The sequence below is a fragment of the Lissotriton vulgaris genome, chromosome 1_1 (genome assembly GCF_964263255.1).
Source record: "Lissotriton vulgaris chromosome 1_1, aLisVul1.2, whole genome shotgun sequence".
NCBI lineage: Eukaryota > Metazoa > Chordata > Amphibia > Caudata > Salamandridae > Lissotriton > Lissotriton vulgaris.
Genome location: NC_141685.1, coordinates 166,956,874 through 166,979,651, shown reverse-complemented (window position 1 = coordinate 166,979,651; position 22,778 = coordinate 166,956,874). Strand labels below are relative to the sequence as shown.

At 46.2% G+C, this 22,778-nt stretch overlaps 1 protein-coding gene across 1 annotated transcript; it reads right to left on the bottom strand.

The window, feature by feature from the left end:
• Window positions 1-536: 536 nt before the first annotated feature.
• Window positions 537-3,225, bottom strand: LOC147738008 (uncharacterized). Its single transcript, XM_086951197.1, has 5 exons — window positions 3,047-3,225; window positions 2,642-2,962; window positions 1,763-2,389; window positions 1,036-1,227; window positions 537-669 (listed from the first exon to the last, which is right to left on the bottom strand). Exons 1-5 carry the CDS (start codon window positions 3,223-3,225, stop codon window positions 537-539), a joined length of 1,452 nt encoding a protein of 483 aa, XP_086807323.1.
• Window positions 3,226-22,778: the final 19,553 nt, after the last annotated feature.

The following is a 22,778-nucleotide window of genomic DNA, read 5'->3' as shown; positions in this document are numbered from 1 at the left end:
TCGGAGAGGAGCCACAGGTCACACTTAGTTATAAGGTCCGAGGCACAAGCTGATCCATCAACCGATGACAGGGTGTAAAAGATGCTGCAAACGTTACTTAAAAACAAGGTATATGCTCTTTTATATCTAAAAATAGGTTATTTCTTGAACACTTGTGTTTCGCTTTAGTTCATTACATATACTGCAGTGGCATTTGTTAATAGTAATACAGGCATTTTACCAATGACGTTTCCCATCTCCAGAGCCCTGACAACATGTCCACTCTGGGTGTGTTGGGTTTATAGGTTTTATCACTAATCCGAGAAGTTAGCTGAAAATACTGCTGTTAGTCCCAGTATTGTTCAGTGTTGCTTTTACTGGTAGTGAGGTCAGGTGTGATTTAATGTTTTTCTTTGTATCTCTTCTTCACCAAATAAAAATCAACAATGTTTATTTTCTTTTAATCCACATTGTGCTTGTCTCCCACTGTGTATCCTGGTACATCATATCACTTTGCTATGTGTCCGGAAGTGGACAATCACTGTAAACACACACTTTTATAATTCTGCAAATACTGTTATCTGTTTTTCTTCTTTACTGCTAGTCGGGTCTTCTACCATTTGGTATTTCAAAGTCCCACATAATTTGAATTTTATCTTTTTCCGTAATTCATTCCTCTCACAATAACTGCACTGTTCTGCTCTTGTCTATGTCCTCATATGGGTCAATATTATTTTTGATGTTCTTAAGTTCATTCCAGAGTCCCTGCATCTCTAAAATTATTTCCATGTGAGTTAAATGGAGAAGTGTATTCACTGAGGGCTGTGTGGGATCGAAAATTGACAAAAGCCCTTCACACTTTCTGTGCCCTTCTATGTTTTCCCCCTGTGTGTTCGCTGATGACTTTGTAGCTCTGATATTAGACTAAAGCTCTTCCCACATTCATTGCACTTGAATCGTTTTTCCCCTGTGTGAGTTCGCTGATGATACCTTAATGCTGAATAGTCGTGAAAACTACTGTCACATTCACTACAATGATAGGGTTTTTCCCCTGTGTGTGTTCGCTGATGACTTTGTAGGGATGATAATTGACTAAAGCTCTTCAGACATTCACTGCAGTTGAATGGCTTTTCCCCTGTGTGTGTTCGCTGATGAATTTGTAGCTTTGATAATCGACTAAAGCTCTTCACACATTTACTGCATTTGAATGTCTTTTCCCCTGTGTGTGTTCGCTGATGTCTTTTAAGGCTTGATGAATGACTAAAGCACTTTGCACATTCACTGCACTTGAATTTTTTTTCCCCTGTGTGTGTTCGCTGGTGACTTTGTAGGGATGATAATTGACTAAAGCTCTTCAGACATTCACTGCAGTTGAATGGCTTTTCCCCTGTGTGTGTTCGCTGATGAATTTGTAGCTTTGATAATCGATAAAAATTCTGCAAATACTGTTATCTGTTTTTCTTCTTTACTGCTAGTCGGGTCTTCTACCATTTGGTATTTCAAAGTCCCACATAATTTGAATTTTATCTTTTTCCGTAATTCATTCCTCTCACAATAACTGCACTGTTCTGCTCTTGTCTATGTCCTCATATGGGTCAATATTATTCTTGATGTTCTTTAGTTCATTCCAGAGTCCCTGCATCTCTAAGATTATTTCCATGTGGGTTAAATGGAGAAGTGTATTCACTGAGGGCTGTGTGGGATCGAAAATTGACAAAAGCCCTTCACACTTTCTGTGCCCTTCTATGTTTTCCCCCTGTGTGTTCGCTGATGACTTTGTAACTCTGATATTAGACTAAAGCTCTTCCCACATTCATTGCACTTGAATGGTTTTTCTCCTGTGTGAGTTTGCTGATGATACCTTAATGCTGAATAGTCGTGAAAACTACTGTCACATTCACTACAATGATATGGTTTTTCCCCTGTGTGTGTTCGCTGATGACTTTGTAGGGATGATAATTGACTAAAGCTCTTCAGACATTCACTGCAGTTGTATGGCTTTTCCCCGGTGTGTGTTCGCTGATGAATTTGTAGCTTTGATAATTGACTAAAGCTCTTCACACATTCAGTGCAGCTGAATGGCTTTTCCCCTGTGTGTGTTCGCTGATGCCTTTGAAGATGTGATAACTGACTAAAGCTCTTCACACATTCACTACATTTGAATGTCTTTTCCCCTGTGTATGTTCGCTGATGTCTTTTAAGGCTTGATGAATGACTAAAGCACTTTGCACATTCACTGCACTTGAATTGTTTTTCCCCTGTGTGTGTTCGCTGATGACTTTGTAGGGATGATAATTGACTAAAGCTCTTCAGACATTCACTGCAATTGAATGGCTTTTCCCCTGTGTGTGTTCGCTGATGAATTTGTAGCTTTGATAATCGACTAAAGCTCTTCACACATTCACTGCAGCTGAATGGCTTTTCCCCTGTGTGTGTTTGATTATGTCTTTGAAGGCTTGATAAGTGACTAAAGCTCTTCACACATTCACTGCATCTAAATGGCTTTTCCCCTGTGTGCGTTCGCTGATGACTTTGAAGATGTGATAACTGACTAAAGCACTTTGCACATTCACTGCATTTGAATGTCTTTTCCCCTGTGTGTGTTCGCTGATGTCTTTTAAGGCTTGATGAATGACTAAAGCACTTTGCACATTCACTGCACTTGAATTGTTTTTCCCCCGTGTGTGTTCGCTGATGACTCTGAAGGTTTGATAACTGACTAAAGCACTTTGCACATTCACTGCACTTGAATTGTTTTTCCCCCGTGTGTGTTCGCTGATGACTTTGAAGGTTTGATAACTGACTAAAGCACTTTGCACATTCAGTGCACTTGAATGGTTTTTCCCCCGTGTGTGTTCGCTGATGACTTTGAAGGTTTGATAACTGACTAAAGCACTTTGCACATTCACTGCATTTAAATGGCTTTTTCCCTGTGTGTGTTCGCTGATGTCTTTGTAGGTTTGATAATCGACTAAAGCTCTTCCCACGTTCATTGCGCTTGAATGGTTTTTCTCCTCTGTGAGTTTGCTGATGGCTTTGAAGGTTTAATAAGTGACTAAAGCACTTTGCACATTCACTGCACTTGAATGGTTTTTCTCCTGTGTAGGTTTGCTGATGAAGCTTGAGTAGTGATGACAAACTAAAGCTCTTGCTGCATGTGTCTGATTTTTCTTTCTTGCTTAGTGTCTGTGGGTCGGGTATATATTTGTCTACATCCCAAGACTGTATTTCCTGATGGGCCAACATGGCTGATAAAGCACTTGTGTTTTTCTAACACATTTTATATGTGTGCAGTATTTTGCACGTTTGATTTCTGTTTTAACAATAAAATGCAATAACCACCAAATATTTGCCACACTCCTAATACGTAGAAGGTGTCTTTGTGGGCGATTGTGCCTTTAGATTGTACTATGGCTATGCACGCTTGCGGGTAAAGATGTATCTTCCTTTTGGCCAATGCAAATTGGGACAGTCTGTTGTATTGTAGATAGACAAACTCCTCTTTCCTTTACCCGTCAGTTGTCTGGCTCCGCTCTGTTGTGCTCTTCTCTGGTTACTGTGGTTTAGCCAGAGGAGTTTATAATTCTCCTAGAGCACAGAGTGATGGCTTGTCATCATTTTAGAAAACAGAGCAGTGTGGTAATCACATCATTCCGATACCATGATAAAAGTTGGTATTGGACTCTTGTTTATACAGGGGGCGGTTTGTTATTGTTGTTGCCTTAATTTTCCTTAGGTCATTTCTTCGTCTTGTGCTGTGGAGGTGCACAGCTCAGCCTCTTACAATCGCTGAACTGCCGTTGATCTTCATCTGGGATCTGTCAGTTTGTGTGCAGGTTCATCTGTCGCCGACTGCGCTGATGTTTTCCTGAATACTGTAGCTCATTATTTCTGCTATTATTGAAGATTTACAGTATTCACTTCATTATTGATGGTTATTTCATACATTCAAGGATGGTTTTCTGTTGGATGTAAAGATATTTAAAATTACTAAATTGAAACATAATTGAATGAGAATTCACAATGTTTAACTGGTTGTAAAAGACATTTCTGGGGATATTCACCAAATCTCCACGCAATGCAGCGCAGACACCCCCGTCCGAGGCTGCGTTGCGTTGCACGACGGGGAGGGAGCAAGAGAGCACCATATTTTCAAAGATATGGCTCTCACCTTCCCTTTCCCTTGCACCGGCACTGATTACAGCAGGCATGCGCAACTCATACACCTGAGCACCAGAGTGCTAGGATGTGTGTGTGAGTCCAGCATAGATTTTGTACAGGAAAGACACACTTCCTATAGAAAATACTATGTCTAGACATGAGGAAAAACTTTTCCCACTTTGTATGCGTGTTGCACATAACACACTGATATTTAATTAAAAGTTCTGTTGATCAGGTGATATCTTATTAATGTCTGAAAAGGAGGTGATTTACCAGTGTTCACAGAGTAACTTAGCAAAGTAAGGGCGCTCACGGAGCACCCAAGTGCCTGAGGTTTTGCTTAAGATGGACGCATATGGTCAAAATTTAATTGAAACAACAATAGATTTTAGAAAAAGAGGTGGATCAGGCTGTGCTACAAAATTTCCAGTAACTCATTACAAAGTATACAACAAAAGTAACTCTATTCACACACTTCTTCTCATTTCTTTCCTATTCACTTAAGATCACCTCAAATACCAACTCCTGTCTTTACCTCGCTGTTCATAAGTCACCTTTGACACTTTCAACAGCTCCCTTGGTTCAAGCATTTCTGGTTTCTCCTAACCTGGAAGATTGGAACATTATTGTCAGTTGAGGGGGGTTTCCTATCGCCATAACATCTGTCCATCTCCCTGAAACTAGTGCAACTTACAGCGCTCGGTTCTGGCCCTGAAAAATAACTTTAGAAAGCAAGTCTTTAGTTCTTCCTAAAGTAGATAAAGTTCTGTAAGATGCAGCTCCTTCGGGGGCTTTTGTGTAAAACAGAATGAGGGGTTCACTGTAAGGCCCGTCCTTTACATTATACACACAGATAAGGCAAACAAACGTTGATTCATATAATTAAATATTCAACAATAGCAGTCAGTTAGTACTTATAGAGACTCCATCACAACCAATAATTTGCCTGACATATCCCCGCAGCGGATCTGTGCATATTACTCTTTTTTCCCCATTTTCCGCCATTACATGGCATCTGGCATGACGTTGTCCGTTTGGGGCCCAGGATGCCACTTTGTGACCGGAGGGGCATTTGACAGAGCGGGAGGAGGTGTCAGTTATCCTCAGGTGATGCAGCATTTCTACCTTTCCATATTTCTCATATTCAAGTTTACCTAATTTCCTGTCCTTCGGTGCACTAACTCTGTGGGATTCATCAGAAGTCAGATAACGGCCTGATAGTCACAAGGCCATGGATCTCACTTCTTCTACAACACTTATTGCAGACATAGGGCCTAGTTAGGAGTTTGTCCAACAGATTATTGCCTCAAAACTAGGGGTGGGTGAAGAATTCCGTTCTGCCTGCGGAGCTCGCAAAGTTTTGCCCACTTTGAACTCTGTGCAGAGTTGCTCCAAAAAACTCCATGCAGAACGGAGTTCTGTTCTCAAGCGGTTCACTAACGGTAAGGTTGCGAGCGCTTGTGAGAAAATATAACGCGCTAGACCTCCTCCTGGCGAGATTTCTCATTGCGGGAGGTCACGGCAGGTCTGGACCTCTCGAGTGTTGAAATCTGACATTCTCATTGATGAAGATTGAAGATTAGAGCGGCAGTACGCAGCATCGCCTTTTGGCACGACGCGTAGTGCTTTTTGTGCTGATTTTACAGTGGGGGTTAAACTCCTGCCACTAAAAATCAGTGAGAGCAGTGCAACTTAACCTCTGCCTCTAGCGGAAGTCTGCAGAGTGCGGCTGAGTTTACCTGGCACTTCGTGGAGTTCCGCGGAGTAAAACTCTGCAAACTACACCAAGGCATTATCAAAACGTGATAAATATCCTGTCTGCCTTATTATAATTGCTACAGGATGCAATGCATTTTTAATGAGGCGGGCAGGATACCAGTCACATTTGTGATGGAATAAATGATCCACTGAAATCTAAATCAGGCCTTTGGTGTACATTGCGTCCAGTGTGGCTCTAGAGGGCTTGACGGATCTTGTGGTTTGTGGGTCTCTCACTGCTTTGAGGTCACCGCCAGGCAGAACTTCTGTCAGCTGCGCCCTGTGCAGATCTTCTTTCCAGGCAAGACCTCCGTCAGAGGTGCCTTGTGCAGATCTTTCCAGGCAAGACCTCCGTCAGAGGTGCCTTGTGCAGATCTTCTTTCCAGGCAAGACCTCCGTCAGCGGTGCCTTGTGTAGATCTTTCTTCCAAGCAGGAATTCGGTCAGTCATGTCTCGTGCAGATCTTCATTCCAGGCAGGGTCTTCTGTCAGCTGCACCTTGTGTAGATCTGCTTTCCAGACAAGAGCTTCTTTCCTCAATGATCAGTTCAAAGGTCAGGAGAGGTATAACTGGTCTAGGTCATCTTCTTTATTGCAGTTCTACTGTTCAGGCCACAGACCTCGTGCTCTGAGATGAAGGAGAGTCTGGATTTTCTGAGCTCCGTAGAACATTAAGACAGTTCTACCGCATTCAGCACACACTACAAGACTCCAAGAGGCAACGCTACAAGTGCTGCTCCAAGTTTTAATTCAAACACTGCATCTGAACATCCCCTGGCAAATGCCAACAAGAGAATAAACATCCTGCCTGCACCAGCAGAGTGCAGGAAGCTTTTCAAGCACCTCGAGGTACATGGCAATTCTCTATCTGCCGTAACTGAAGATGTTAGTCCTTGGTAACATCAATCCCCTTGGAACAAGGTCCTCCATTTTGCTATGAAAATGTAACTCATCCTGCACAGACACAACCCCTCAAGTCTGTACTGCATGAAGCTGGGTGGTTCTCACCCAAAAGAAGGCCCTCCACAAATTGCTGAAATTTTTTTACACCCCCTGGACAGCCGTGGCAACACACAGACCAACTACACCCCCTCAGGGATCACCCATCCATCTGCCAGGATCAAGACTCAGATATTTCAACCTTCTATATTACCGTCTTTGGAACGGCCTGTCTCTGACATTCGTGGAAGCTCCACACTCAGTGAGCTAAGAGTTGGCTTGCAAAAAACACCTCAAGAGAGTGGAAGAAAAGAACATTAAGTGACACGCACTGCACAGAAGTGTAAATCTACCATTATCGTTCCATGTACCATTGTCCTACTGCTGATGTTTCGACATGGATGTTTTGCCGTCTATCACAGCAGCTTCTCCGTTTAAAATCTTACTCAACGGTTTTGCATCATACCTACTTACCTATGTACTGTTTCTGACCATACGACATCTCTGGCAGACATGCTGTGCTGTCTGTTGCTACATAAATAGGAAGTAGCTTGCTACTGCAGCGAGAGTGCAGTGTCCTTGCAGTCAGATGCACTTGATTGGGATAAAAGGTACCATGTTTGTTAGAAAAGCTGCAACCATTTGAATTATAACATACCAAAAGCAGCGCATACAATGCAATTACACAGACCAGGTATAGAAAAACATGACGCATACAATGTAATAACACAGGCAAGGAACTAGGAAACCGTGACGCAAACAATGCAATAACACAGGCCAAGCATTAGGGACTCCGGTGCAAACAATGCAATAACACAGGCCAGGCATGAGGAGAATCTGATGCAAACAATGCAATAACACAGGTCAGGCACTAGGTGAATCTGATGCAAACAATGCAATAACACAGGCCAGGCACTAGGTGAATCTGATGCAAACACTGCAATAACACAGGCCAGGCACTAGGAGAATCTGATGTAAACAATGCAATAACACAGGCCAGGCACGAGGAGAATCTGAAGCAAACAATGGAATAACACAGGCCGGGCATGAGGAGAATCTAATGTAAACAATGCAATAACACAGGCCAGGCATTGGGAGAATCTGACACAAACAATGCAATAACACAGGCTAGGCATGAGGAGAATCTGATGCAAACAATGCAATAACACAGGTCAGGCACTAGATGAACTGGATGCAAACAATGCAATAACACAGGCCAGGCAATAGGTGAATCTGACGCAAACACTGCAATAACACAGGCCAGGCACGAGGAGAATCTGATGTAAACAATGCAATAACACAGGCCAGGCATGAGGAGAATCTGATGTAAACAATGCAATAACACAGGCCAGGCACTAGGAGAATCTGACGCGAACAATGCAATAACACAGGCCAGACATTGGGAGAATCTGATCTAAACAATGCAATAACACTGGCCAGGCACTAGGAGAATCTGACACGAACAATACAATAACACTGGCCAGGCATTGGGAGAATCTGACGCAAACAAAGCAATAACACAGGCCAGCCAATAGGTGAATCTGACGCAAACACTGCAATAACACAGGCCAGGCATGAGGAGAATCTGATGTAAACAATGTAATAACAAGGGCCAGACACTAGGAGAATCTGATGTAAACAATGCAATAACACAGGCCAGGCACTAGGAGAATCTGACGCGAACAATACAATAACACTGGCCAGGCATTGGGAGAATCTGATATAAACAATGCAATAACACAGGCCAGACGTTGGGAGAATCTCACGCAAACAATGCTAATAACACAGGCAAGGCACGAGGAGAATCTGACGCAAACAAAAAAACAATAACACAGGCAAGGCACTAGGAGAATCGGACACAAACAATGTAATAACACAGGCAAGGCACTAGGTGAATCTGATGCAAAAAATGCAATAACACAGGCCAGGTAGTAGGTGAATCCGACGCAAACACTGCAATAACACAGGCCAGGCACGAGGATAATCTGATGTAAACAATGCAATAACACAGGCCAGGCATGAGGAGAATCTGAAGCACACAATGCAATAACACAAGCCGGGCACAAGGAGAATCTGATGTAAACAATGCAATAACACGGGCCAGACACTAGGAGAATATGATGTAAAAAGTGCAATAACACAGGCAAGGCACGAGGAGAATCTGATGTAAACAATGCAATAACACAGGCCAGGCACTTGGAGAATCTGAGGCAAACAATGCATTAACACAGGCCAGGCACTAGGTGAATCTGATGCAAACAATGCATTAACACAGGCCAGGCGTCGGGAGAATCTGACAAAAACAATGCAGAAACACAGGACAGACACTAGGAGAATCTGATGTAAACAATGCAATAACACAGGCCAGGCTCTAGGTGAATCTGTCGCAAACACTGCAATAACACAGGCCAGGCATGAGGAGAATCTGATGTAAACAATGCAATAACACAGGCCAGGCATGAGGAGAATCTGAAGCAAACAATGCAATAACACAGGCCGGGCACGAGGATAATTTGATGTAAACAATGCAATAACACAGGCCAGGCGTTGAGAGAATCTGACACAAACAATGCAATAACACAGGCCAGACATTGGGAGAATCTGATGTAAACAGTGCAATAACACAGGCCAGGCACGAGGATATTCTGATGCAAACAATGCAATAACACAGGCCAGGCACGAGGAGAATCTGATACAAACAATGCAAAACACAGGTTAGGCACTAGGTGAATCTGATGCAAACAATGCATTAACACAGGCCAGGCACGAGGAGAATCTGATGTAAAAATGCAATAACACAGGCCAGGTGTCGGGAGAATCTGACGAAAACAATGCAGAAACACAGGACAGACACTAGGAGAATCTGATGTAAACAATGCAATAACACAGGCCAGGCTCTAGGTGAATCTGATGCAAACAATGCAATAACACAGGCCGGGCACGAGGATAATTTGATGTAAACAATGCAATAACACAGGCCAGGCGTTGAGAGAATCTGACACAAACAATGCAATAACACAGGCCAGACATTGGGAGAATCTGATGTAAACAGTGCAATAACACAGGCCAGGCACGAGGATATTCTGATACAAACACTGCAATAACACGGGCCAGATACTAGGAGAATCTGATGTGAACAATGCAATAACACAGGCCAGGCACTAGGAGAATCTGACGCGAACAATGCAATAACACAGGCCATGCATTGGGAGAATCTGATATAAACAATGCAATAACACAGGCCAGGCGTTGGGAGAATCTGACGCAAACAATGCTAATAATACAGGCACGGCACTAGGAGAATCTGACACAAACAATGCAATAACACAGGCAAGGCACTAGGTCCGTGGTTCCCAAACTGTGCGCCGCGGCGCCCTGGTGCGCCGTTATGAGTTCCCAGGGGCGCCGCGGCACGATGTGGGCAACATGCAGAGAGGAGCTGCATGGGGCTGTTAGAAGGGGTAAAACAACAGCAAGGCCTCATTAATATGTAAAAGGTCTTTAAAAGACCTGTGATGTGCTCGGGTGCGGCTGTGTGTGCCCCCGGGATGCTGTCTCATCCTGGACTGCCACACACGAGGGAATCATGCAGGCACCCCTCGTCCCCCCTGCTGCCACTCGAGGCGCGCCTCCCCCTGCTGCCGCAAGTTAAAAACTTCAATTTTCCACATGTGCTACACATTGCAGGCACGGCTGCCATGTCACGCTAGCTATAAATCTTAGGTTTCTTGAGCACACGACTATTGCAGAAGAAGGTTGAGTATCAGCCTTTTGAATCAGCCAAGATTTATAGCTCGGATTGCTGGCAGGTTACTGTTACCAAAATACAAGCGTTTCACGTGACGGGTTTGCCAATGGGTTTACCAGCCACGAATTCCCTGCGGAGGCTCAATGGCAATAAACCGTTCTGGTCACTCAGAGCGGAGTAGAGAGTAGATAAAACGGACTCTTTCAGCACACCCAAGCCTGTCATGTCAGTCTGTCGTGCGTGCACAGAGGGCATTTTTATATTTTAGTCAGTTATTTGGAACAAAAACTCTTGACATTATCAGTATGGCACTAAGCAAAATATTACCGACCGAGCTTGCCGTGGTGGACTCCCAAACAAATGTTACACCTCACCACTTACAAATGTCACCAGCTACCACTGGAAAGGGGGAGTCTCAGGGTATGAAGGGAGCAGGCACAGAGGAAAGGGGCAGTCTCAGGGCACGAAGGGAGCAGGCACAGAGGAAAGGGGCAGTCTCAGGGCACGAAGGGAGCAGGCACGGAGTAAAGGGGCAGTCTCAGGGCACGAAGGGAGCAGGCACAGAGGAAAGGGGCAGTCTCAGGGCACGAAGGGAGCAGGCATGGAGTAAAGGGGCAGTCTCAGGGCACGAAGGGAGCAGGCACGGAGTAAAGGGGCAGTCTCAGGGCACGAAGGGAGCAGGCACAAAGGAAATGGGCAGTCTCAGGGCATGAAGGGAGCAGGCACGGAGGAAAGGGGCAGTCTCAGGGCACGAAGGGAGCAGGCACGGAGTAAAGGGGCAGTCTCAGGGCACGAAGGGAGCAGGCACAGAAGAAAGGGGCAGTCTCAGGGCACGAAGGGAGAAGGCATGGAGGAAAGGGGCAGTCTCAGGGCACGAAGGGAGCAGGCATGGAGGAAAGGGGCAGTCTCAGGGCACGAAGGGAGCAGGCACGGAGGAAAGGGGCAGTCTCAGGGCACGAAGGGAGCAGGCATGGAGGAAAGGGGCAGTCTCAGGGCACGAAGGGAGCAGGCATGGAGTAAAGCGGCAGTCTCAGGGCACGAAGGGAGAAGGCATGGAGTAAAGGGGCACTCTCGGGGCACAAAGGGAGCAGGCATGGAGGAAAGGGGCAGTCTCAGGGCAATAAGGGAGCAGGCACAGAGGACAGGGGCAGTCTCAGGGCATGAAGGGAGCAGGCATGGAGAGAAGGGTAGTCTGAAGACACAAAGGGAGCAGCATGGATAGAAGACACAGCCAGAGGACACGAATGGAGCAGGCATGGAAAGAAGTGACAGTCTCAAGACACGAAGGGGACAGACATGGGTAGAGGGGGCAGGAGAGGTCATGAAGGGAGCAAGCATGGGCAGCCACAAGGCATAAAACAAGAGACGGGGAGACATCCGGGGGCAGGGGGAGAGGGTTAGCAGGGTTCTGGCAGGCAGGGGGAGAGGGTGGCAGAGGAGAGAGTGTTGGTAGGGTTCTGGCAGGCAGGGGGAGAGGGTGGCAGGGGAGAGAGTGTTGGTAGGGTTCTGGCAGACAGGGGGAGAGGGTTGACAGGGGTGTATTAAATGAATTTTCGCATGCTTGTTTGCCTGTTGGGTGCATGTTTCCTCCAGTATGCAATGACAACACCGAGTGGCTCCGTCTTAACCTGGTGGAATTTAACTCCAGATTAACCGAGAGTTCTACTGGGTTTGGTCTAGAATAGATTAGAAAAATGACGATGGACCTGTCTGTAAACGCACATTTGAAGATTTTTTCAACAAAATACACTTTTTAAAAAAGTCATTGTAAATGCATATTCCATATATATTCAATAGGGAATATGCATTTACAATTACATAAAAAGAAAGTGTATTTTGTTTAAAAAAAAACATCTTCAAACAGGGCCATCGTCATTTTTCTAAACTATTCTAGGCCAAACCCAGTAGAACTCTCGAATGGTCCTTGAAAGGGGAGGGCATTAAAATATTGCTGAAACATCAGTATGGTCACTGGCTCCAATACAGCCTCCCACGCCTGAGTTCACAAAGCATTTACTTTCTCGATGAGAGAAAACGTATCAGCACAAATAACAAAAGTTTGTTTTTCCCATTTTTCAACTGTTATCTTTTTATTTTGTTACAAATATGATTAAATACCTTCATTGCATCCCAATTAATTTAAGGAAAACAACAGGAAGTACTCTCGAGGTCGGGCTTACATCCCCACCCACCCGTCCACCGATAAAAAAATGGGGGGAGCCACGGCCAACTGCCAATTTGATCAAGGGAGCCACGGGTCAAAAAAGTTTGGGAACCACTGCACTAGGTGAATCTGACGCAAACACTGCAATAACACAGGCCAGGCACGAGGAGAATCTGATGTAAAGAATGCAATAACACAGGCCAGGCATGAGGAGAATCTGAAGAAAACAATGCAATAACACAGGCCAAGCACGAGGCGAATCTGATGCGAACAATGCAATAACACAGGCCAGGCACGAGGAGAATCTGATGTAAACAATGCAATAACACAGGCCAGGCACTAGGAGATTCAGATGCAATAACACAGGCCAGGCACAAGGAGAATCTGATCCAAACAATGCAATAACACAGGCCAGGAACGAGGAGATTCTGATGTAAACAATGCAATAACACAGGCCAGGCACTAGGAGATTCAGATGCAAACAATGCAATAACACAGGCCAGGCACGAGGAGAATCTGATGCAAACAATGCAATAACACAGGTCGGGCACTAGGTGAATCTGATGCAAACAATGCAATAACACAGGCCAGGCACGAGGAGAATCTGATGTAAACGATGCAATAACACAGACCAAGGGTTGGGAGAATCTGACGAAAACAATGCAATAACACGGGCCAGGCACTAGGAGAATCCGATGTAAACAATGCAATAACACAGGCCTGGCCCTAGGTGAATCTGACGCAAACACTGCAATAACACAGGCCAGGCACGAGGAGAATCTGATGTAAACAATGTAATAACACGGGCCAGACACTAGGAGAATCTGATGTAAACAATGCAATAACACAGGCCAGGCACTAGGAGAATCTGACGCGAACAATGCAATAACACTGGCCAGGCATTGGGAGAATCTGATATACACAATGCAAAAACACAGGCCAGGCGTTGGGAGAATCTGATGTAAACAATGCTAATAACACAGGCAAGGCACGAGGAGAATCTGACGCAAAATAAAGCAATAACACAGGCAAGGCACTAGGAGAATCGCACACAAACAATGCAATAACACAGGCAAGGCACTAGGTAAATCTGATGCAAACAATTCAATAACACAGGCCAGGTACTAGGTGAATCAGACGCAAACACTGCAATAACACAGGCCAGGCACGAGGATAATCTGATGTAAACAATGCAATAGCACAGGCCAGGCATGAGGAGAATCTGAAGCAAACAATGCAATAACACAAGCCGGGCACGAGGAGAATCTGATGTAAACAATGCAATAGCACAAGCCAGGCACGAGGAGAATCTGATGTAAAGAGTGCAATAACACAGGCCAGGCACTAGGAGAATTTGAAGCGAACAATGCAATAACACAGGCCAGGCATTGGGAGAATCTGTTATAAACAATGCAATAACACAGGCCAGGTGTTGGGAGAATCTGACGCAAACAATTCTAATAACACAGGCAAGGAACAAGAGAATCTGACGCAAAAAAATGCAATAACACAGGCAAGGCACTAGGAGAATCGGACACAAACAATGCAATAACACAGGCAAGGCACTAGGTGAATCTGATGCAAACAATGCAATAACACAGGCCAGGTACTAGGTGAATCCGACGCAAACACTGCAATAACATAGGCCAGGCACGGGGAGAATCTGATGTAAACAATGCAATAACACAGGCCAGGCATGAGGAGAATCTGAAGCAAACAATGCAATAAAACAAGCCGGGCACGAGGAGAATCTGATGTAAACAATGCAATAACACGGGCCAGACACTAGGAGAATCTGATGTAAACAGTGCAATAACACGGGCCAGGCACAAGGAGAATCTTACGCGAACAATGCAAAAACACAGGCAAGGCACGAGGAGAATCTGATGTAAACAATGCAATAACACAGGCCAGGCACTAGGAGAATCTGATGCAAACAATGCATTAACACAGGCCAGGCACAAGAGAATCTGATGTAAACAATGCAATAACACGGGCCAGACACTAGGAGAATCTGATGTAAAGAGCGCAATAACACAGGCCAGGCACCTGGAGAATCTGATGCGAACAATGCAATAACACAGGCCAGGCACGAGGAGAATCTGATGTAAACAATGCAATAACACAGGCAAGGCACAAGGAGAATCTGGCACTCAAAATGCAATAACACAGGCCAGGCACCAGGAGAATCTGTTGGACACAATGCAATAACACGAGCGAGGCACTAGGAGAATCTTATGCAAACAATGCAATAACACAGGCCAGGAGTTGGGAGAGCTGCTTTGATTCTCCTTGACAGATAAAGTAGTAAAAGGCAGAAAAGCAGCATTCAAAAGTAATACAGACTATTTGTATAAGATCTTGTTTATCAAGTCTTGGTTTTTGAAGAATCTTCAAAAATGGAGAAAGTAATTTATTAATCAGGGTGAAAGGGGGTGGTAGTCCTGGCCTTTCATTCACCACCGGTACTTATCCAGGGAAAGGGGGTGGTCGTACTGGCCTATCATTCACCACCGGTCCTTATCCAGGGAAAGGTGGTAGTCGTACTGGCCTATCATTCGCCACCGGTCCTCATCCAGCGATAGGGGGTGGTGGTAGTGGTCTATCAATCACCACCAGTGCTTATCCAGTTCACATCACACCTCACCTGCTGTGCCGCCTCAGTAACTCTGCCATGATGGAAGCTCAGGTGTCATCGGGCCGGTGCTCTTCTGTGCTGAATTTTGCACAGAGAGTGAGTTCCGGCCTGGGAGATGCTGTGTGTGACAACAACACAAACTGCACTGCACCCGTATCACAGCTCTGCCTGGCCCGCAGCGTTGGCCAAAGTACACTGTGACTTACTTTATGAATGGACTGCACAGAGACCGCTGTGTGAACACAGCACAGCTCACTGCATGATGCATTCTTAAGTTCTCCCAGCTGCTGACTGACTCGGCCCTCCGCCCGGCATGCCGCACTTAGCTTGGGCCCATGGCGATCCCCAGGATGGTGATGGCGCTGCCTCTGAGGATGAGTCCAGTGACTCAAGGCTGGCTGCCTCCCGCACTGTGCCCAGTGCAGTGTTTGATTCTGGAGCCGCACTCGTGCTCGCTGCTGCTCTGGGCTTCCATTGGGTGATAGTTCCAGGGGAGGCCCTTTAAAGTCTGTGTTTGTAGGGGACTCACCTCCTCATGGTGCTCTCAGACAGGCCCAATCATGCCTCTGTTCACTGATGTTTCATGTCAGACAGCAGCACACCGCCGCCAGGACTCCTCCACTCTTGAGGCCCCCGCTGCTTCTCTGACCTGCCTACCACCATACCTCACTTCTTCCAAGAGGTGACGAGGCACGAGGTCACCCACATCCAATCCCGGGGCCCCCAACAGTGCTAAAGCTGCCAGCAGCAACAACGGATGAGGCCAGCCCCTCACCCCCTGAGAGCCTGACTCCAGAGCTGAGTAGACTCTTTAAGATCTTTAACTATCACCTCACTGAGCCAGCTCCTTCTGGCAAGTCTGTTGGGAGCAACAGAGCGGCGCACTGGCACTGCCGTCTGCCATTCAGACTGGCATTAAAAATGCGTGACGAGGCATTTCAGTATGGTGATGCGGAAAACCACACTGAAATGCAGTAGAGTCACACCTGATGCGTGATACTTGGCAATCCTGCCTCCCTGGGGGACTGCTGCTACCTCTCCCTGGGGACCCCTGTAGAAGGTTAGGAAGGGCCCCTCTGCTTCTCCTTGTGGGAGGGGCCCCTCTGTGGCTCCCTGTGGGATGGGCCCCTCTGCTTCTGCTTGGGGGAGGGGCCCCTCTGCTTCTGTATGAGGAAGGGGCCCCCTGCTTCTCCTTGTGGAGGGGCCCCTCTCCTTCTACTTGTGGGCAAGGCCCCTCTGCTACACCTTCTGGGAGGGGGCCCCCTGTTGCCCCTTGTGGGAGGGGCCACTCTGCTTCTAGGAGGGGCCCCTCTGGTGCTCCTTGTGGGAGGGGCCCCTCTGCTTCTGGGAGGAGCCCCCTTCTTCTCGTTGTGGGAGGGGTCCCTCTGCTTCTGGGAGGGGACCCTCTGCTTCTCCTTTTGGGAGGGGCCCCTCTGCTGCTCCTGTGGGAGAGGCCCCTCTGCTTCTTGCTGAGGGGCCCCTATGCTTCTCCTTGAGAGAGGGGCCCCTCTGCTGCTCCTGTGGGAGGGGCCCCTCTGCTTCTGCTTGTGGGAGGGGCCCCTCCTCTTCTCTTGTGGGAGGGGCCCCCTGCTTCACCTTGTGGGGGGGCCCCTCTGCCTCTCCTTGGAGGGTCCCTCTGCTTCTCCTTGTGGGTGAGGGCTGCTTCTTCTTCTTGCGGGAGGGCCCCCTCTCTTTCTCCATGTGGGAGGGGACCTCTGCTTCTCCGTGTGGGAGGGGCCCATGTCTTTTTTCTTGTGGGAGTGGCCCCTCTGCTCCTTGTGGGGGTGGGAGGGAGTTAGATGAATGGATGGATGGAAAGAGAGGAAGAGGAAGGGGGACTGGAGGCTGGAACATCTTAAGGATTTTGGGGGCCCTGGATCAAACATTTTGGGGCCCCTGCTCAGACCAGTTGTGAATTCATGGTCCAATCAGACTGCTCCAGACTCTGAAGTGTGTCCAATGACTCAGCAGCAGCTCACTGACATCACTGCGCACAATCCCTGCCACCCACCTGTAATACAAATATATGAAAACAAACTGTGTTTAAAAACCATTCAAGGTCATCAGGGCAGGGCTGTGTGGAGAACAGAGCCAGGTCTATCAGGGGCCCCTGAAAGGCTGGGGCCCGGGCTGTGATAGACGTCCCCCGACCGGTGTTATGTGGTCTGGGGGGAGTTCTATGAAGTCACTGTTTTGGTGTTGAGGCGTTGCGGTTGTTATTATTTCCGCGACCTCTTCCCTTATTGTTGTTACCTCTGTAACTACCTCTTGAATTACCTCTGGGTGATGTTGGTGTGAAAGATGTGGATTGCTGATTCGTTCCTGTGTTCTTTGAGCCCCCTCTATAGGTGGATCTACGAAAGGAACCTCTGTGTGTTGGCTGTTGCAATGCTCCCATTGACTTAGCCGTTTCCGTATCTTTCTTCATTTTTTCTAATGTCTCGTCTGTGCTTGAACCAAACAATGTCTTCTGATCAAATGGTTTGTTCAGTAGGGCTGTTTGTACTTCTTGTTTGAATCCTGAGATTCTAAGCCATGCGTGCCTTCTTAGCATGACACTAGTGTTAATCGACCTTGCTGCAGTGTCTGCTGCGTCTAATGCACATTTAATGGAAGTATTGGTTATTATTTTACCTTCCTGTATTAATTGGTCTGCCTTCTTCTGATGTTCTTTTGGGAGATGTGTGAGAAGTTTCTCTAACTCATCGTAATGTGCCCTGTCGTAACGTGCGAGTAGTGCTTGTGTATTGGCTATACGGCAGCTATTCGCTGCCTGTGATGCTACTCTTTTGCCTGATGCATCTATTAACTTCGACTCTTTATCTGGTGGAGGAGCCTCTCCTGTAGATAATGAGTTTGCTCTTTTACGAGCGTTTGAGACCACCAGCGAGTCTAGAGGTACATGCCCTCTAATAAATATTGGGTCCTTTGGAGCCGCTTTGTATTTTTTATCGATTCTTGGGTTTAACACCCTGGCTCTCACTGGGTTTTCGAATATTTCCTCTGTGTGAGTAAGAAGACCCTTCAACATAGGAAGAGTACCTGATGTTCTCTGTGCATTAGGTAGAGTCTCTAACAAGAAATCCTCTATTTGAGGTTCTGTATGCATATCTAGTTTGTGATATTTTGCTGCCCTATTAATGAGCTGCACAAAACCTGTGTTATCATCAGGTGGTGAAGGCTTTGAGGGATATAGCTCTGGGTCGTTGTCCTCATCTGACCCTACATCATAATTTTCCCATGGATCCTCCTCATCTGGGATAGTTTTGTCATCCCCTTGAGGTTCTCCCTCCCCTAGATCACTGTCTACATCTGACTGAGGTGTAGCTGGTCTTGGTGTGGAAGGTGTAGGAATATTTGGCCTATTGTGAGGAATAGGAGAAGAGGGTGTTACTCTAGGACGAGGAGAAGCAGGAGGAGTTATATTCGTCCCCATTGTTCTCTTTTTTGAAGGAAGAGGTTTATCTTCGGACTGTTCACTCTTTCTCTTCTTCGTGACCACTTTCCCAGTTTGTGGATCAATAAACAAGATCTTTTGTTTGGGATCTGTCTGTTGCTCCTGAATCGGTACCGAGGGTCCTGGTTCCGAGAGGTGCTTTTGTTTTCGATCGTCAGATCTTGTTGTTTTCGACACCGAATGTCTGCTCGATTCCGACTTTCTTGGTATCGAGTGTCTCTTGGGCGATAAGTCATATTTATGTTTCGACATGGAATGTTTCGATACCGAGCTCTCCTTTGTATGTAGCCTCGGTGCCGAAGTCGATGTCGCCCTTTTCTCGGATCCGACATGGTGGGAGTCCGAGTGTTTCGGTTTCAGTTTCGGTTTCGTTGCCGGGCCCGAGGGTGGGGCGTCGGAAACTTTTTTCAGCGGTTTGACCGGGCCCGAGGGCGGGGTCGTTACCGCACGGGGTCGGTTTTTCGGTAAGGGGACGTCGTCACTCACGGTTTGTTGCTCGATGAGTTCTTCAACCTCCGACTGGTCCCCTTCCGACCCCGACTGGTCCTCTTCTTCCTCGATTTGTTCGTCTCCGAACAGCTCCGGGATCGCTTCCGCCTGCATTCTGGAAACCTCGTGTCTTCGAGCTCGACGATTTCTAATCGTTAGCTTGGAGGAGAATGCTGCGCAGGCTTCGCAGTCCCTGGATTCGTGTTCAGGCGATAGACAGAGGTTGCACACCTCGTGTAGGTCCTTGTGTGGGAACTTAGCACCACACGTTGGACATTTTTTGAATGGAGTCCTTTCCATGGACTCCGGGCTTGACTGCGTCGAGAAAGGCCTCCTGTTCTTCGACGTAGATCCAAGTTTTTCTCTTCTATTTTGAATTTGTAACGCGTCGGAATGGAAATGAACACGTTCGAATAACAATACCGTCGAATTGGAAAGGGAATACGCGCCGAAAATCACTTTCTTCTGAAGTTGATCTGGAGCGTCTCGATCTTCATCCGAACCCGATGGCGGAAAAAAACAATCTAAGGATGGAGCCGATGCCCATGCGCACTACCAACTAAGGGAGGAGTCACCAAGAGACAAAAGACTCTCCAAGAGAAAAACAAAGTGCAATCATCCGAGCCCAACACCAGATGGCGATCTATTCATAATGTACCATCTGCAGCCTATATGCCTCGAACACATTTCTAGAAAATATGTGAATCATGTTATACAATGTCAAACTTATTATGAAAAATCATCCATGAGCGAGGGTCAAGAGTAGACATTTTTGTTACATCTTTTCATCATGATCTAATTTTAACAAAGTTCATGTGTTAGCATTTTTATAAATAAACTGAATTTAGCATTGAATTCAAGCAGTTTGGGGCCTAGTGTGTGTAAGTGTGGCAGCTATGTACATTTTTGTCTTTTTAAACATTTATTTTTGCAAACCTGACTGGTGCTTTAGGCATTTATTTGAAAGAAAATGTAAAATTTGAACGGTCTGCAATATGCCAACAAAGTTTTGATCACATCAAATAAAGTATTAACTCTGCTCCCGCACTACAGCCTTGTGTGGAAGGATGCAATATTTTGGTGACTGTGCTGCTAGTGCATATGGCATGGGGGCTGTTTTGCCACAAGCGAAGGATGGATGGAAGTCACTGTAGGGTTTGCTTCTAGAAGTATGAAAGAATTGTAAACATGATATTCTATAATAGATCAAATACATATTGGCATGTGTTTGAGGTCTTGGCAAGTTTAATCCATATCTCTGGGAAGAAAATATTGTTTACGGACAGATCAGCGATCACTCGTTGATATTTTGCCTGGAAAAAAAATTAAGAAAGCCACAGCCAGATTATTAAATTATTGGAGTTACATTTTTAGTGGGATTCACATTGTGGGAGGAAAGAGTGTTAGAACTGACTTTCTGTCTCGTTTACCAGTTGATGGAGATTTTTGTGAGGTGTATGTACAGGAAGAAATTAAGGAATGTATCATTGCCAAAGTTGAAGATTTGGTCATTTGTTCCGATATGATGGTATTGTGGGATCGGTTGAGGGAGGATACTGTATTCAATGAGATTATGAATTTTGGTAAATTTGGATCAGCAGGGAAAAAACTTGCTAAATCTTCTTGCAAGGTGGCGGATGAGTTATCTGTGAAAGGAGGATTGTTGGTGAGGGGTGATAAATTGATTGCACTAGGAGTTTTCCACCAAAAGACTTTGGAGACAGCTTATTTTGGCCATCTGGGTATGAATGTCACGAAGCATAGGATAAGAAGTTATTTCTGGTGGCCTGGAGTCGATGTGGAGGTAGAAGGATTTGGGTTTTTTTTGGTCCTCATTCTGCCAATTGACTAGTTTGCAATACTCCCTTTCCCTTGCTGAGGGCCGGATGGGAATAGAGTCTTTCCACACAAGAAATCTTGCTGCTTCCACTCCTACCCCTCACACACATAGCATTCAGATGAGGGGGAACAGAACCAACAGCTACTTATTGACCTAATCATTGGACCCCGTTCCTCTGACACCCGTCAACCACACCTTCTCTTGACCTCTAGGGTCACACGCCATATCTAGTTGACTTGTACGTATGATGTTGTTTTTACACTCAGAGAAAAGGTGTGGAAGAGCCGATTTTCAAGCTTTACAGATCTCTCGTCTACCCAATAAAATGACATAAAACATGAATCTAGTGGCCATTCTATTTAAAGCCAAAATGCTATCTTGGCCTAGTCCGAAAAAAATAAGTACCAGTGTTACTTCTATCTGAATGTCTGTTACATCCGTCAAAAATTCACATATGTCCCTTCAAAATTTGGTAATCGTTCAAGTCGGAGTCCACCGAAGTCATCTGCGGCGTGCCACAAGGCTCTTCACTCAGCCCCACCCTCTTCAACGTATACATGAGCCCCCTCGCGGACATCGCACGTCAACACAACCTCAACATCATCTCCTACGCTGATGACACTCAGCTGATCCTCTCCCTCACCAAAGATCCAGACACCGCTAAAACCAACCTACATGAAGGAATGAAAGAAGTAGCCGAGTGGATGAAACACAGCCGTCTTAAACTTAACTCAGATAAAACAGAAGTCCTCATCTTAGGTACTTCCGCCTCCGCCTGGGACGACTCCTGGTGGCCAGCGGCCCTAGGAAAAGCACCCACTCCAACGGATCACGCACAGAACCTAGGCATCATCCTGGACTCCTCACTCTCGATGACCAGACAAGTCAACGCCGTTTCATCATCTTGCTTCAACATTCTTCGCATGCTCAAAAAAACATTTCGCTGGATCCCCACCGAAACTAGAAAAACGGTCACCCATGCACTAGTTACAAGCCGCCTGGACTACGGAAACACCCTATACGCCGGTACCACCGCTAAACTTCAGAGAAAACTCCAACGCATCCAAAACGCATCAGCCAGACTCATACTAGACATCCCGCGTAAAGACCACATTTCAGGTCACCTAAAAGACCTCCACTGGCTCCCTGTTAATAAGAGAATAATGTTCCGCCTCCTCACCCAAGCACACAAAGCACTCTACGAACTTGGACCAGAATGCCTCAACACGCGATTATCCTTCTACTCCCCCTCCCGCCAACTACGTTCCTCCAACCAAGCCTTCGCCGCGGTTCCACGCATCAACAAATCCACCATGGGAGGAAGATCCTTCTCCTACCTAGCGGCTAAAACATGGAACTCCCTCCCCATTCACCTCCGCCTCACTCAAAACCACCCAGCCTTCAGAAAGCAACTTAAAACCTGGATCTTCGACAATTAATTCCCCACCCTTCCTCAAGCGCCTTGAGACCCTCTGGGTATGTAGTGCGCTATATAAATCTTCTGACTTGACTTGACTTGACTGGGGAAGTTAAAAACATATGACAGTCATTTGCTAGGGGATCTTGGCATCTTGAACAAACATACTCAGGAACATTTTTTCAATTT

Excerpts from the sequence above, each read along its gene's own strand:
- LOC147738008 (XM_086951197.1), bottom strand. The coding sequence starts at position 3,225 with ATGTTGGCCCATCAGGAAATACAGTCTTGGGATGTAGACAAATATATA. Across the intron at positions 2,963-3,046 it reads TTCAAGTGCAGTGAATGTGC|GAAGAGCTTTAGTCGATTAT; the intron begins AAAGTGCTTTAG and ends CAATGAACGTGG. Across the intron at positions 1,228-1,762 it reads AGCTTTAGTCTAATATCAGA|CCTTAAAAGACATCAGCGAA; the intron begins GTTACAAAGTCA and ends TCATTCATCAAG.